The following is a 15,456-nucleotide window of genomic DNA, read 5'->3' on the forward strand; positions in this document are numbered from 1 at the left end:
AGTAGTCCCATCTCCAAGTAATATCCCATTGAAATCTAAAGGTCACCTCTCTTCAGATTTTCAGTCTATTTGGATAGAAAAATATAAATACAAGATTAGCTTGCAAACTAGAGATATCCGGTCTCATTTCCTGACATTAAATATATCTGCAAGTTGGGTTTAGGAGGCTTGTTTGTTGAAAACAAAACGCAAAGCATTCACCACACTATGCAGAGACTTTTTAAGCGATAGCTGAGGAAAGAACGCAAAATCCTCTGGATTCTTTTAAGTTCTGAAAGTTTAAAAAAACCAAGTTATGACTCAAAAATAATTGAAAATAACCTCGAGAAAAGAACACATTTAAATTTTGTTAGAGGGCAGATTACAGCAACTTGTACACAGTGGGAGCATTAAAAAAAAAAAAAATCCAAATTTTCAATTAAAACTATAATCCTATTCAAGGCCAACTCTACAGTCCTCACCCTTGAAAAGGTTTTCAGAACCGGCGACTCCAGGAACACCTGTTGCACATCATGTACACTCTCCCCAAGGTACTCGTCTCTCTCCAGTTGCTCTTTCCATTTATGGCAATCTGCTCAAAGCTGAACTGTTCCAGCAAGGCAGCCAACATCTGAGTAAATCTATCTTTAGCGTAAGCAGGGTCACCTATCTCCGGCGTCACTGCACTAAAGAGGATTCAGTATAATTCTCTACGGGAACTTCAAGGCACCTATCCTGTTACTGAAAACGTCTAAGAAATAACCTGACATTTCTTTAGCAAAAAGCAGAGAAAATAGTACTAAGCATTAGTTTTTTGCCAGAAGAAAACACAAGAGACATGTGGGTATGCAGGGGAAAAAGTCTCTCTACCATATTCCAGTTTAATCCTGTCGAAAAGCAAGGATTAAAAATTACCAAAAACCTACTAGCCAGTAAACTAAACACATACACCAGAAGGCAAAAGCGAACAAAATCAAGACGACACACAAATGCAAAATCCTGGGTGAACGAGACGCCTGGCTGAAACAGCCCAGCTGCCCACCAGCTGGCTGCTGAGGCTTCTGCCTCAGCCCTGCTCTCGGACACCATTGAGGGGCTTTATCTTGCGGGACAGCAGAGGCCTGATAACGCTGACATCCCACCACCGCTTTCCTGCTGCAGCGGGGAAGAATAAAAGCCTATCTGAGCATAGAGAACCGTGCTAAAAGGCTGGGTCTCTATTCCAGGCTCCCTTCCCAGGCAAGCGGTGGCACTCGGTAGAAGAGTCTTCTGCCCCCAAGACCCCCTGCCCCAGCGGCAGCTCCGGGGTGCTGCCCCTACGCCCATTCGGGGCCGGGCCGAGCCAGGCACCCAACGCCTCCACTGAAGCCGACGGCCTTGCAGCAAATCCTCCACCTAAACATTCTCCTTTCTAAAGGGGAGCTTCAGCTGTACAGAAGTCGCTGACAAAGTTTCCCCTCATCTACCACATGAAACTTTCCACTGATCATCAGAATACAGAAACGATATTCAGTTAGCCTTTATAAATACGTTATTTCTGCACCAATACTGAAACCAGAAATCCCAAGTCAGCATTAAGCGCGTTATTGAACTAGAGTATAAAAAAGATTTAAAGAGGCTCAACAAAGCCTTTCCCCCTCACCATCCTTAATGGAGAGCTGTACAATTTTCCGTTTTGTTTCTGCTGGTTACCATTTTGGGCATAACTAGTTAGCTTGTTTCCTTGAAAATATCACGTTCTGCATATAAACGACTTCTGTAAAGAAACCGAAACAACTGTTGAGGAATTCAAGTAATAAATTACTGAATTAGCTTACCAAAGCCATCCACACCTAACTGCTTATAAACATGCACAACTTTTCTACCTCACATCCAAGGTTGTAAAGCATTTCCTGTATGGAACAGTCTAGATGCTGCACCACAAATAAGAGGTACTTGGCACAGAGCAGGAAGAAGGCAAAACGATGGTTTAAAGTCAGCTTTGTATCTTTCCAACGTTATGCTGTCCTGATTAGGAGCCAGAGCAGGCTGCAAGGAGACGCAACCCCCCAGCATCAAAGGCGGCTGCGACTCCTTTCCAACGGAGCGAGCGTGCAAAGGAGCCACCTGATCTTTGATCAACGTAACCATGCCACCTCTGAGAAAAAAAGAATTACCCGTTCTTCAGATACCTTCTGACACATGCAAATATGAACTGCACAGATGCTTTTTCAACATTTTATACTTCAGACCCCACTAAAATTGCCATTTAAAAAACACGAAAGAAAAAGAGATAACAACACTTCTGCTTTGGCTGGAACAAAACACATGCTGTCTGTCGATCACAACAGTTAAACTAACCTAATGTTGCCAGAAAGACATCTATTAAAGCACTCGTTAAAATGAGGGCTATCACCAAATTTGAAGTCTTCCCAACTAGTTACGCCTGCTCTGTAGCCATTCCAGGGTTTTGGTCTTAGAAGCATTAGTCTACCCAGTCAGCATGGCGACAGTTTTCAGTTGTGCTGCGGCAACATTACTGCACCAACACATTTGGAAAAGAAGAGTGTAAATTCATCTCTCAATATGAAATTTTACAGAAAATGTCATTTCGCCACTCTAGAAAACGTCTAAGCAGTGGAGCATAGCAAGTCCAAGTGCCCATTCACAAGCTATACATAGTGGTGGAAAAACAGAGCTAGAAGAAGATCGTGAAGGAAAGGGGGAACAAGCCAGAAGCGTTCTCTGAAACAGCGGATGGACAAGCAAAATCCAGTAGGCTGTTCTTGAAGACAACTAGATAAAGAAGCATCATCAGTTAGATAAAGAAGTAACATCAATTACATTGCACTTGTATCATGACAATTTGCAGTACTGCTCAAGATAATCACAAGGGAAGAAGGAAAACCAAACGAGCAGGGTTCTTCAATAAAAAAGCTAGCTTCAGTTAAAAGACTCCACTGCGGAAAATCATTAAATGGTATTTGCTATGCAGTGCCTTTCATTGTACAAGCTTGTATCATCACAGCAATCTTCATCATCTTTCAGCACATCCAAGGTTGTGATACTCAAGCACAGTTTCATAGTGGGCAACAATTTTTTAAACCAAGAAATAAGGTTTATCATTACGTTATCATTACATATTGTGACCATTACCTCAAAAACGTCTGATTCAGAAATTTTCTATTACCTTTACACTGTGAACCACGGCACCACTGTGTACACATTAAAGACTCCCAAAACTAAAAACAATTCTATTGCTTGAGTAAACAACTTCAGATTTAACTCTCTTGCCTTACAGAGACAATTTAGGAAGATAGGAAGAACTACTGCTTGCCCAAAACAAGCAAAATAGGTCACTAAATGACAGTTAAGTTTTCCAAACTTTGGTAACTGAGGAGGATGAGAACTGAAGCTTACCAATCCAGAACACTTTAGAGCTAACATGACCACTTTTTCCCTTTCGGGTCTTTTAACCCTAAAATTTAATCTTGCTTTGCTCCTTTTATGAAGCAATCTGATTCTTCGGCATTTCTTAAAACAGTTTATAAAAACTCTTAAGCCTTCTAATCTGTTTTGTGCAGAAAACTTAAGGACCACCTTATAAAAAAGCATCTTTCCACTGGAAAAGAAAATAATTTTGACTTCTAAAAAGCAGGCAGTTTACTAGGCTAGCCGATGTCTCTCTTCAGTGTTGACCTAATGTCTTCTAGCTCCACTTCCATCTTTCTAAACAAAGTGTGTACAGTAGATTATTCAAGGCTCTCAACAGCTGTTACAAAATACCAAACTTGGTAATTAAGTCTGACAGGGCTGTACTTCAGCACTACAGAACAGAATACTGGCATTGTATCAATTTTGTAACAATGCTCCTAGTTTTAACATGAAAGAAGAGTAACAAAACCAACTAAAGGGAGCCATCAGAGAGTGGAAAAATGGACTGAAATTGTCAGCGTTACTTTTCAAAACTGCAGTACAGCCCCCTGTCTTTATCTGAAGGGCTATGACCGCCTGCATTTACAAGGTCAACACTTAACTGTGGCACCTGATTTACAATAGCTTAGCCTTTAATACTATCAGGCAACTAGAGCAATGCTGTAACGAAGAATTCACAATTCCAAGCATGGAAGTCAGTCAAGAATAACTATACATTACACACTTCTAACACACTTCTTTGAAGTTTGCTGGCGTTCACATGCTTGCTTTAGCTCAGCATTTTAAAGACCACAATAAGCAGTAGCGTAAGGCAGTACCAGTGCTTAAGTCTTATTTTAATTGCCACTACATGTAATACCTAGAATCCTTCTATACACAGCAAGTCACTGGAAAAGGGCATATTTTTAGCCCACTGATTCGCTCAGCAGCTGAAGGGCAATTCCTTGGTTTTGTGAATACTCTGAAGTCCCTCGTCAGGCTTTGCTAGTTCCAAAGATTTTCAGGCAAAGAGACTGTAAGGGTGATAAATAATCCCACTGCATACCGGCAACTGATAACAAAGACAAGAGCAGTTATCTTAAAATACCTGCTTCCTGCTGTGCTTCACGTTATCAGGCCAATATTGAGAGATTTTTTGAATTATTATTTTTTAAAAGCCTATCTTTTTAAAGTCACATAAGAGTTGCTTTTACAACCAGGAATTAAGACAACCTTAAGTGGGAACAACTTTGCCCCCCCAGCTTTCCTCCCATAGCTATCAAACACTGAAGTTTTCTCAACATTGAGGCCATGAGATATAGAAAGAAACAAGGCATATTCAGCGCAATCCCTCAGGATAAAGGATTCCTCTCTTAAACCCACACAATACCATCTACATACATACACAAGTAAGTAAACAGATATGGTGTCCTGACAGTATGATGATGGGAATAGTAGATGCGTGTAAGTATCCATATCCCACACTGGAATGCAAATATCAAAAGAAAAGGAAATACCATTAAGTTAGCCAGGCTAAGGACATTAGAAAAAGCAATACAAAGGTCAGTTCTTACTTATCTAAGAGTTGGCTCAGATGACCACAAGCAGTCTCGTTAGAGCGACTTAAGGAGCGGTTGAGACAACAACCAACTACTTCGAAGTTCTCTACCCATTGACAATCAAAAGTAAAAACTGACTAACTGAAACCTCCTGCAGCAACAAGACCTACAGAAATCAGAGATTTCAGATGACCGTTTTACACAGAATATTTTGGTGGGTAGCAAGCGAGTTCTACTGATGAAGTTAAACTCTCTTTTTCACTGCGCACAGAAGAACGTTGAACGCTCATGACGTATTCTGCGTTTTCAGTTCCGGAGCACGTTTCTACAATTCGCACCCATGTGAAGCTAACATCATGTAGCCATCAAACATAATACAAAACTAAAACTAAGGTATACATTCAATTTGCTAGCCTGTACACATCAGGTGTGCAATTTGCTACCTTCAATACTACAGACTGTACTTCTACGTATGACTCCAACGACCGCTTAAAAAAAAAAGCAGACCCGTGCTGCAGAGACAAAAAATCACGGCCAATAAAGGCTTTTGTGCCGGACTCCAGATTTTGCGTTGCCTCTCCTTGCGTTTGAGAGCAGTATAACGTTGTCAATAATTAACCCGGGCAAGTGCCGCGCTTAAGGAAAACCCAGTGAGCACCACCGGCGGGCGCGTGGGGCGGCCCCGCCCCGCCCACGTGGGCCGCCCCGCCCCGCCCACGTGGGGCGCCACCGCGCCGCGCCGCCGCTTCCGTGTTTACGCGCCGCTGCCAGCGCCGCGCCCGCGCCCGCGCCGAGCCGCCCGCCCGCCGCGCGCCCATTGGCCGCCGCCCGCCGCCGCCCCGCCCCGCGCCCCGGCTCCCGCCGGCGGCGCCCGCTCATTGGCGCGCGGCGCCCGTCACTCCCCCGCGCCCGCCGCCCCGGGGGAGCGCGGCGCTTCCGCTACGGCGCGCGGGTGGGGGAGGGGCGCCGCGCCGCCCCCCCCCCGCCGCACACGTGGGCCGCGGCCCCGCCGCCGCCCCGCCCCCCGCCGCCACCGGGGAGTTTAAAAGGGCACCGGGTGGGGGAGGGGCTGCAGCGCCCCGGCGCGGCGGTGCGGGGCCTGCCTGCGCGGACAGCGTGGCGGCGGCGGCGGGAGGAGAGGGTCGGGTCGGGTCGGGTCGGGACGGGCGGACAGCCAGACAGCCGCCGCCACCACCGCCACGCGCACTTCCTGGTTGCCCGCCCGCCCCGCCGCTACTTCCCGCGCCGCCGGGGCAGGGGGCAGGTGCCCGGGCCCGCCGCGCCGCGCCGCCGGCGATCACTTCCTGATCGCCCTCCATTACTTCCCGGCCGCCGCCGCCGCAGCCAGGCGTGCGCGGCGGCGGGCGGGCGGCGGTGCCCGCGGCGCGGGGCGGGGCGGCTGCGCGGCGGCGGCTTGGCTTACCGGCGCGGATGAGCAGGTCGAGCTGGTTGGTGGGCCCCTCATGCACGGAGGTCGCCATGTTTACGCGGCCGGAGCGGCTTCACATTGAGCGGCGGGGGCGCGCCGCGCGCGCGGGGCCGGCGGGCGGGCGGGGGCGCGCGGCGGGGCGCGCTCCCGCGGGCGGCAGCGGCAGCAGCACCGGCAGCGCCACGGCACGGCGCGGCGCGGCGGCGGGAGCGCTTCCTGCGGGGCGGCGCGCGCGATCCTTCCGCCGCCGGCCCCAGACAGGAAGTGCCGCGCCGCCGCCGCCGCCGCCGCGCGGGGCCGCCCGCGGGCCGGGAGCCGCCGGGCCCCCCCGCCGCCGCCGGGGCGCGCCGAGAAGTTTGCTCGGCGGCGGCGCTGGCGCTGCCCGCTCCCGCCGCGGGCCTGGGAGAAACCTCCCGGCTCCTCCGAGCGCCGTCCAGCCGCCGCCCCCGCAGGGGACCGCTCGCTGCCTCTTGCCAATTAGCAAGAGGCCCCAGCGCTCGCCACGTCTAGCCTCGGGCGGATTTTGGCGGGGGTCACTTTGGTTTTTTGAAGGAACGGATTATCCTTGTGCTCCCTCGCCTCTGAAGGACAACCTGCTCCAGTAACGGCGCTTCCTGCGCCTGCAGAGCCCAGCAGCAGCCACGCACAGCCGCTCCTCAGGGAAACGCACTGCTCTCTCCGGCCGGTCGCGTCCCTGCACTGCTCCGGGGGAAACCTGGATAGCTGCACGCAAGCAGCTGAGACACCAAGAGCAGCAAAGTACATCATGAACGGAGCTAGGCATAGAGATCACACCTCGAGACGCCTTCATTAATGCCCCACACACCTGACATGACCTGTCTTTTTAAATCATCCTGGGCCTTAGACAGATCGAGCAGCCCCTTTGTGTTCCAAAAGTGAGATGCCCCTGCACGCAGCAGTGTCCGCACGCCACACCAGAGTGGAGTGAGGGCACCAAAGATGCATCACTCCAATAAAAAGGGGTCCCTCTTCCACCCTCAATTTTAGTAGTCCTAGGCTCTAGAGAAGTAGTAGTTAGAAGCATCTCCCCACCCCCCAGCATAGAAATCACAAAATCACCTGAACCAGTAAACTCAGTACCTCAAATACTTTTGACAGATCATATTCCCACCACAACTCTCAAGCTTTTCAACAGCAACTTAATGACAACATTTATATACACTTAGATAACTCGCATAGACTGCACTCATTTATTTCTCGCTCTAAGGAGTAACAGCTGTTCATTATCTCATCAGATTATGAATGAGACCTGCAAGGGAGATTGTTCATTTTCACATTCAAGCTGTGATATCTAAGGCTAGGTCTGTGCTAAAGTTTTGCCAGCAGAGCTCTTTGCAGCCAGGAGCATGGACAAAAAAGGCGCTCTCTAGCCAACTGTGACGGCAAACGGCTCTCGTGTAGATACAGCTTTGCCAACAGCAGAGCGCTCCTGTCAGCTTATGTTATTCCGAGAGGTGGAATAGGGATGTTGGAAAAATTCCTTCCGTCAGCATATTTCCACTAGGGGACTCTGCTGTATTCTCCAGCAGAAATTCTTCTAGTGGAGACAAGCCCAAGGACAAGCAAAGACATTTGGAATGGGCACATTCTTAAATGCGCACTGAAACATCATAGTAGTTTATTTAAAAGAAAAAGAAAAACTCAAGTTGAAATGGAAGCCTCACAGAGTAAATTTGGGGAGAACAATGCTGCAGATTCAGCTTACATACATTAAATTATTTCAGTACTGGGTATGTATTATGTCACTATTAGCCTTGAGTGCCTGCTGTTGCTAACAATTAGAATTATTCTTGTGCACGAACATTTACCCACGCTTCTCTTCGAGTGGTTAGGTCCACAGCAGTAAGATACACGTAAAATGGTTTGGCAGAATAGGTCCAGATCAAAGGGTGCACTGAAACACTAAACACCTTTGAAGATCTGGGCCTGTGTCAATAAGAGTTCACGTTCCTGTACTCTGCAAAAGATGCACTCATAGTTGGTTGCCTTACTCTTAGGCATGTAATTCAGTGAGGAGGTTTACTGACTGCAACTTTCACAGTTGCCAACAGCAAGCCTTTGACTCATATCCAAGTTGTTCCCTTTACTACCTGCAAGCAGACTGAGTTTTTGCCTAAGAGATGTGGACTTTCAGAACAGCTGTTTTAAAATTGTTTGTGTAGGTAATTTTTGACCAAGAGTGTGTGTCCAAAAGGATTAAAGAAGAAAGTATAAAATGTCAAGCTGCAGGTTTAAACACCACCTTCCTAACTGGCATTAATTTACTATTGCTAGCACAGTCTTTATGTTTGCCAATTTGCATGGAACAGACTGGAACAGCTGCATGCATTATTGTAATTCTTCACTGTCTGATCAGACAGAGAGTATCGTCACTGGACTCCCAAAGGACTCCAGTCAGTTGAAAAAAGTTAAAGCCTATGCACTTTAAAGACTGCAATCTAAACAATTGCAATAAATCTGTGGAGTGATCATATTTTGTCCTATAGCCAACTTATTATACAAGTATTGTCAAAGTACAATATTAAAGCATATTACACTGTCTTTAAGGAGGAATGTGATTTTCCCCAGGAGTTCTGTATTTCCATGTGTTTAAACTGTACGATTTCCACTCTTATGCTGAACATTAATTGATTTGTAATGCTAATAAAATCTTACAACTTCAGGAAAAAACATAGTCAATAGGGCAGAGAGTAAAGGTGCACTTAACTTTTTAAAATCTCCCTTTTAAAGCCTCCTTTTTGAGGCAGAAGGCTACCAAAGAGAGGTACAATACTGACTTTGAAAAAGAGTGGAGGGAGACCCAGAGAGCCAAAGACGACTTACTATGATGTAACAGGACCACATGAAATTGCAAATTAACTTCTGTTTCTCTGTGTGATTAAAAAGAAAAACATTATATAGAAACACAGAACGATCCCTGACCAGCAAGTTTATCGTCAGGCAGGAAAATATTTATTAGCCTACTGTCTTTTTTTAATGTTAGACTACACAGAGACTCAGCTGGCAAGACAGTTGGGTTTCTTTCAGGTAGACCTATGTGCTCATCGCATGCTGAATCTACTAGCTGCCCCCTCCCAAAAGAGAAAACAAAAAAATATAACACGCTCTATTATGCTGGAAAGCCATTATCCACAACTACGCTTTTGACACACATGAACGCAGTTAAGTGAGAGGCTGTATGTAATTTCAAGACAATACAAAGCAAGTGCATTTTAGCTGGCACAGACCCTGTGCAGGTCAGGGTCTGTGCAGGTCAGAGTCTTCGGTAGCGAAGGAACTTGGACAACAGAAACACCCGAGTAAATTATGTCCCCCTACATGGATAGGCAGAGGAGCAAAATATCTATCAACTCATATGCGATAAGGTCCCCCTCAGGATAAGGAGTACAGAAAACTTTGTTCACATTAAAGGAAATAAATTTCACTTTTTCTCTGAAATATGCACCAGTTAAAATTCATACTGATTATTCCCAAAAAAAAGTGAAAGACAACTCAAGAGAGGAAGCAGGATGTGATTAACTGCATGCAAGACAGCTAACGCAGAAATTCAGAATATGAAAAAGGGGAAGATTTCAGCAGATTTGAGAAGTAAGCAGGAGAAGAATCATCAAGCATCTTAGGCACTTCCTTGAACAGTGATTTGTAAATCAGAAAAAAAAGCCTCAAAGACAATTGTTGTTGAGGCACTTTTAAATAAAGAAGATACTTATTTATTCCAGTTTAAAGGGCAATACATTCCAAGAAATATTGAGGAAAGACTATTAGAAGCATGCAAAAGACTGCTGAAATTTGGAGAAGTCAGTATCGTTTCATGCTAAAGTAAAGAGTTCTGATATTTTCTTCACGGTATTCAAGACTGATATGGCATTCGGTGGCAAGAGAGGAATAGTCAGTTCCCTCTCCCATAATTTCCTGAGCAAAGTTTCCTCTCCCAAAATCATTCTGACAAATGCCTTGAAAACTTACTATCTGGTAACAGATTTTAATTTTCCTCGGAGAGCTGTTTTACAAGCTTTGCAACTCCAGAACCTAAAAGTACAACTTTCCAAGGGCACTTTTTTCCTTCCCTGCCCATCACTGACAGAAAACTCTGAACCAGAAAAGAGAATGCGTATTTCATTATTTTTAGCCGTAGAGGTTTCCCGTTGTATTTTCGTATGACAACGCTACCCTCAGAAAAGACAAGTATCACAAAGCAGTTATTGTTACCGAGGCGAGTGGTTTGACTTCGGCTAACTAAGTAGCCAAATGCATATAACAATCTGTTAGAGAGTATTATCTGCAGTCACATGAAAGTTTATAAGTTTGAAAAACTGCAAAAGATGAAATGACGGAGGGACTATGCTGGAACACCAAAAAAGTTTCAAGTAACTTCAGAATTCCAGGGATAGCCTGTCCTGAGCACATACATTGCCTACAAACTTTAAATAGTTACAGAAAACTCAATTTTCCCCAGGATCCTGAAGAAACTCACATCTAGCAATTATGGAAAGAGTTGCTGTCCTCAACAGCAGGCTATCACACTGTTGATAATTACTACGGCATTGCAAGGGTAAAGATACAGAGAAGCATTTTTTAACAGCTATATTCCAAAAATGCCCAAGAGGATGCAGCAGCCTCTTGTATCAGTACATCAGCACAATCATTAGCATCTACTGCAGATTCTACAGTAGAAAATTGCAAAAGTAATAACAAACTGAGCACAAAGCGTCCCTGGTAGAAGCAGGGGAAAAAACGGAAAAACTGGGAAAGGGTGGCCGGGTCATAAGATTATCGCCTTGATTACACCATATAAAGTCTAATACCACCAAAACCACAAGTCTGTCACAATCCACACCTTTAGGCAGACTCAGTCTCCTGGTGTCCCCATTCATACAGCAATCAGTAGTTCCACACAGAAAAGCACGTTCTGAGGAAAGGAGCTATTCAGACTAAATAGCAGGAGTCTAAATTTCAGCATTATTACTTGTGAATGCAGAACAAGAAAGACTTAACTGTGTCAAAAATACATATCTATACGCACTTCCCCACCTTATAATGAAGTTCTTCAACTTCACGATAGTCTAGCATACCTTTATAAATCAGGTATTTCCAGAGCACATTATCTGATCTTACAATCTGCAGCATGTGAGACCGGTAACAGACTGACCTCTAACTAAATCGCAGTTAAGTATTTTTCCTGTTCAAGACCTAACGTTTACAACTCCTTAAGAATTCTTCTGGGATAACAACAAATGTCTATTCTTTAAGTGCATCGAAGCTTTGAGCAGGAAGTTTAGTCCTTACAAATATACAAAGCTTTACTGTGATCCTAGAATTTGTTAATCACAGCTACAGTCTTAATAGGCCGATCACCTTTAAAAAAAAATTGATTATTACTTACAAGTTTGTCACAAGTTTTTGATCACTCAAGACTACCAACCCCTGTGTAGTCAAACCAACGTGGCTCTGACAGAAGGCTCTATTGCATTCTAACTTCAAGATACAAGCTAAAAAAATATTTCAACTTACATTAGGAAAAAGCTGTTGCTGACTCTTCATAGTAACATACTACTATTTCCCACTGCCAGTTGGAACTGAAGTTGGGAGCTGAAAGACGACTGCAAGTCTGTCCAATTAAAGTCTAACCCATAATGCCCGATACTGGCAAGGCATTCAATTAGCTTCACAACAGCCTTAGAAAATAAAAGTTAGGCCTGAAAAAAAGTGCATGTTAAATTAGCTTTTATTACCAAGTACTTAGTCTTGCAATGTTCTTTCAGCACAAATGTGGCACTGAAAGCAGCAAAGCAGAAACCTGAAATCTAGAAAGAGCTGGACACCACAACCAGGCTATTTCTGCTAGGTAAAAACATCATCATTAATAGACCACCTGCACAGGCTCTTCTCTTTAGTTTCTCAGAAAAGGAAACACCTGTGCTTACAAGCTAGCAAAGATGACACAAAATTTAAGTTGCAGTTGAATCCTCTTTCTGAATTAAGAATGTTACTGAGAACAGATGTACATACCCTTAGCATAACTGCTCTGAATGGCATAGGAGTGTCATATGCAATTGGAGGCTCTTGGCAGAGAACTCTCACATCAGTGCAGTTGCAGCATAGTGTCAAAGATAAAGTTAATTCACATTCAGAGGACAAACTCTTAACCCACCAATGCGTTACAGGCATCTGATTCTCATACTAAGGCAAGTACTCCAAGCTTCTGCAATAGTTTTGGTTTTTTTCTTTCCTCTAGCAAATTGGCTTCATATTGGATCTTTGATGAAGGTAGAGCGAACTTAAGCCGAAAGTTTAAGCAAGTTTATGGACTGTCCAAACTCTTGTTTCTAGCCAGCACAGTCTTCCACAACAATCTGCTCTCCACTTTTACAATTGCTATCAAGCTGCCAGTGTCAGGAAATGAAGTTCAATCAATGGGATACATCAGCGCTACCAAAACGTACACCAGATGTTCACTCATTTTTTTTGCAAGAGGCAGTTTAATCAAATAACGTCTGGACAGAATGAAGGGTAATACTGCTTTGTTTATTCCCTATGTACACATGCCATATCAAATGCAAAGTTTTAACCATAACCAATACTGAATTTTAAGTATACAATACTTAACAACTCATGCAAACTTATCTTAGATAAATAAAAGAGTTCACAGGCCCAATTTCAGATAAAAAAAAGTCAAAAGGAACCAATTTTAATCATAATGAAAGAAGGTGTATAAAAGCAAAACAAGAACAGGTAATAACTACAAACTTCAAGCAGATGTACAAAACTGGTTTTCACAGTGGTAGTAGTGCAAGTAGTAAAATGTTGCCTGTAAAAGAAAAGGAGCCTTAAATTATACATTTTTTCATGCATTTGTTTAAATTAGGGGAGGAGTTAAGTCTCATCTCATTGTTTATTCATCTCCTCCCTCCTTAAGGAGAGCTATCAGTCTACATGATAGTTTCAATTGGTGGAAAAAAATCTTAAGAGATTATAGATAAACATACCAGCATTGCTGTCTTTGTAGCTCAATATTTTTCCATCAGATCGTAATCCTGGAGGGGCTCATTTTCAGATCCCCATTTTGTCATGCAGGTCTTCTACCCCCGTGGTAATAGCATTTTTAGAATTAAAACAGACTTTCAGCTTGCACCACAGGGAGGATTTCTGATGGAACACAAAATTCAAAAATGTGGTGACAGTTCACAAGTCGAATGATATCTCAACTTCTCTAAAGCAGTACTTTTGTTTCCTCTTCTTTGATTTTAATGTTGTGAAAAAATATTCCCAAACTTGTACTTGCTGTTTTGATGATTAATTAAAAAAAAGGGGGGGGGGGAGAAACGCTATTGATATGGGAAGTTAGATTCACTGAAGCAATTAAAGCAGGGTATATATTGTCAACACAATTTTGGTGTACTTCTCAGAGGGACTAAGTTTACTTATAACACCATTTACTTAATAGCTGTCTAGTGTGCAACAACACATAACACTAGTTTTGAATATTTATCATGTATGAGAACACAGAAGAAAAATAGCACTGTGGCAGCAGCTTAAAATCAGCATAAAGGGAGTTCAGAAAGTACTGATCAATTTTAATGATGTAGCTCCACATAACTTGTGGCATTTTAAAAACAGCATTATTCTACTTCTTAAATATTCATCTAATGCCTTGTTTGACTAAGAAACTAGGCATCACTTATGTGGAAGACCAGCAGATCAGATCACAAGCGTACCTTCAGCACTGCATGACTGATAAACCCAAAGACTGGATTAGCCAGCATATGCACCAATGTTAAGGATTACGTGTCATGACAGGAAAACAGTACAAATATAAACTGTTAATTTTGGTGGTTGCTTCTATAAAGGCAGCAGCTTCTTGCTGTTATATGAGCTACAAATATTTTGCTGTATAAAGCCTAAAATTGGAGGGCTAATTACTTTGAGAGCAGGTAACTACTCTGGAAATAGAAACTGACAAAATTTGGATATCACAAACCAATTAAGAGGGATGAATTGTTTACAATATAAAAATTTTACTGCAACATTGATTTATGTTAAGACAGTAACTTAGTCCCCAGCAGTTTACAGGTATCACTCCTAAGAGCGATTATCACAGAGAAAGGAAAAAAAGTGTAAACACTACTCCCATCTAACGTTTATTCTCTGCCTTTAAAACATTACAAGGGGCACTATTTGCTTCCACTGAGGACATCATATGGACACCTGACAAGATCGAATTCTTACATTTCATTTTCCCTAGAAAACTCCTTGGTAAAGATTTTTTCTACTCCAAGCATACAGGTAGCTTTTTTTGAAATGGAATAGATAAATCATAACTTGATCTGTTAAGACTTTATCGTTTGTTGAAGAAGAGTCTCAGGTTTTACTTTTATAGTTAATAAATGGTTTATTATAATGAATTGTAATTATTACAGTAATTATATCATCATATTATTTGTAACAATTATAATAGGATATTATTGTATTAATTATAATCATAAACATTATAATTGATTATAATTAATAATCCCCAGTGAATGAATCAGGACAGATCAGTGGGAGACAGGCTAGAAGGATTCTGTTAAGTAAAAAACATACTCCACTAGAATTAACTAAGAATTCTACCACTATTTATAAATATGGTTATTTATAAGGATTATATAGCATATTTTATTTGAAACATGATTTCGAAACCATGAAAAGTTTTTAAATATATATGCTCTTTTAGTACAAAACTATATTATAGGCCCTGATTCTGCCCTTGGATCTGCACTGACAGAGTCCTTGCAATGCACAGGCTCAAATCCAATCACAGAATAGCAAACCACAAACAGAACCGCTCAACGCACGGTACAGGTTACCTCTTCAATGTCATAAGCAAATTTTTACCAGATCAGGGTTAGCCCATTATGTTTATCACAAAGCGTACTGATCCACATTTCTGAAGGCTAGAAATGTTGCATTTTACTACGTCACACGAAATTAGACTAGCTGTAAAGTAGCTCAGGGCTCTTGGAATATATATTTTGTAAAAGTTATAAAGCATGTAGATGAGTAATCAGTGGAACTGCAAATAGGTTGTCACAAGAAAAA

General features: G+C 43.2%; 1 protein-coding gene across 6 annotated transcripts in view; it reads right to left on the bottom strand.

Annotated features, from left to right (window-relative positions):
- Positions 1–15,456, bottom strand: part of ELF2 (E74 like ETS transcription factor 2) — a 40,210-nt gene that overhangs the window by 12,602 nt on the left and 12,152 nt on the right. The window contains exons 1-2 of one of the 6 annotated variants that reach the window (XM_068942084.1): positions 1,622–1,735; positions 462–665 (exon numbers count right to left, since the gene is read on the bottom strand). The exons of 2 other annotated variants lie outside the window; for them this stretch is intronic. Coding sequence is in view for 1 of the 4 variants with exons in the window: in XM_068942082.1 (XP_068798183.1) it covers positions 6,355–6,412 (58 nt within the window). In the remaining 3 variants the exon portion in view is untranslated. Of the gene's footprint in view, positions 1–461; positions 2,992–6,354; positions 6,491–13,367; positions 13,528–15,456 lie in introns of those variants that run through there. 3 more of the 6 variants (XM_009689310.2, XM_068942082.1, XM_068942083.1) reach the window with 3 other exon arrangements.

This window comes from Struthio camelus, chromosome 4 (assembly GCF_040807025.1).
Source record: "Struthio camelus isolate bStrCam1 chromosome 4, bStrCam1.hap1, whole genome shotgun sequence".
NCBI classification, from domain to species: Eukaryota; Metazoa; Chordata; class Aves; order Struthioniformes; family Struthionidae; genus Struthio; species Struthio camelus.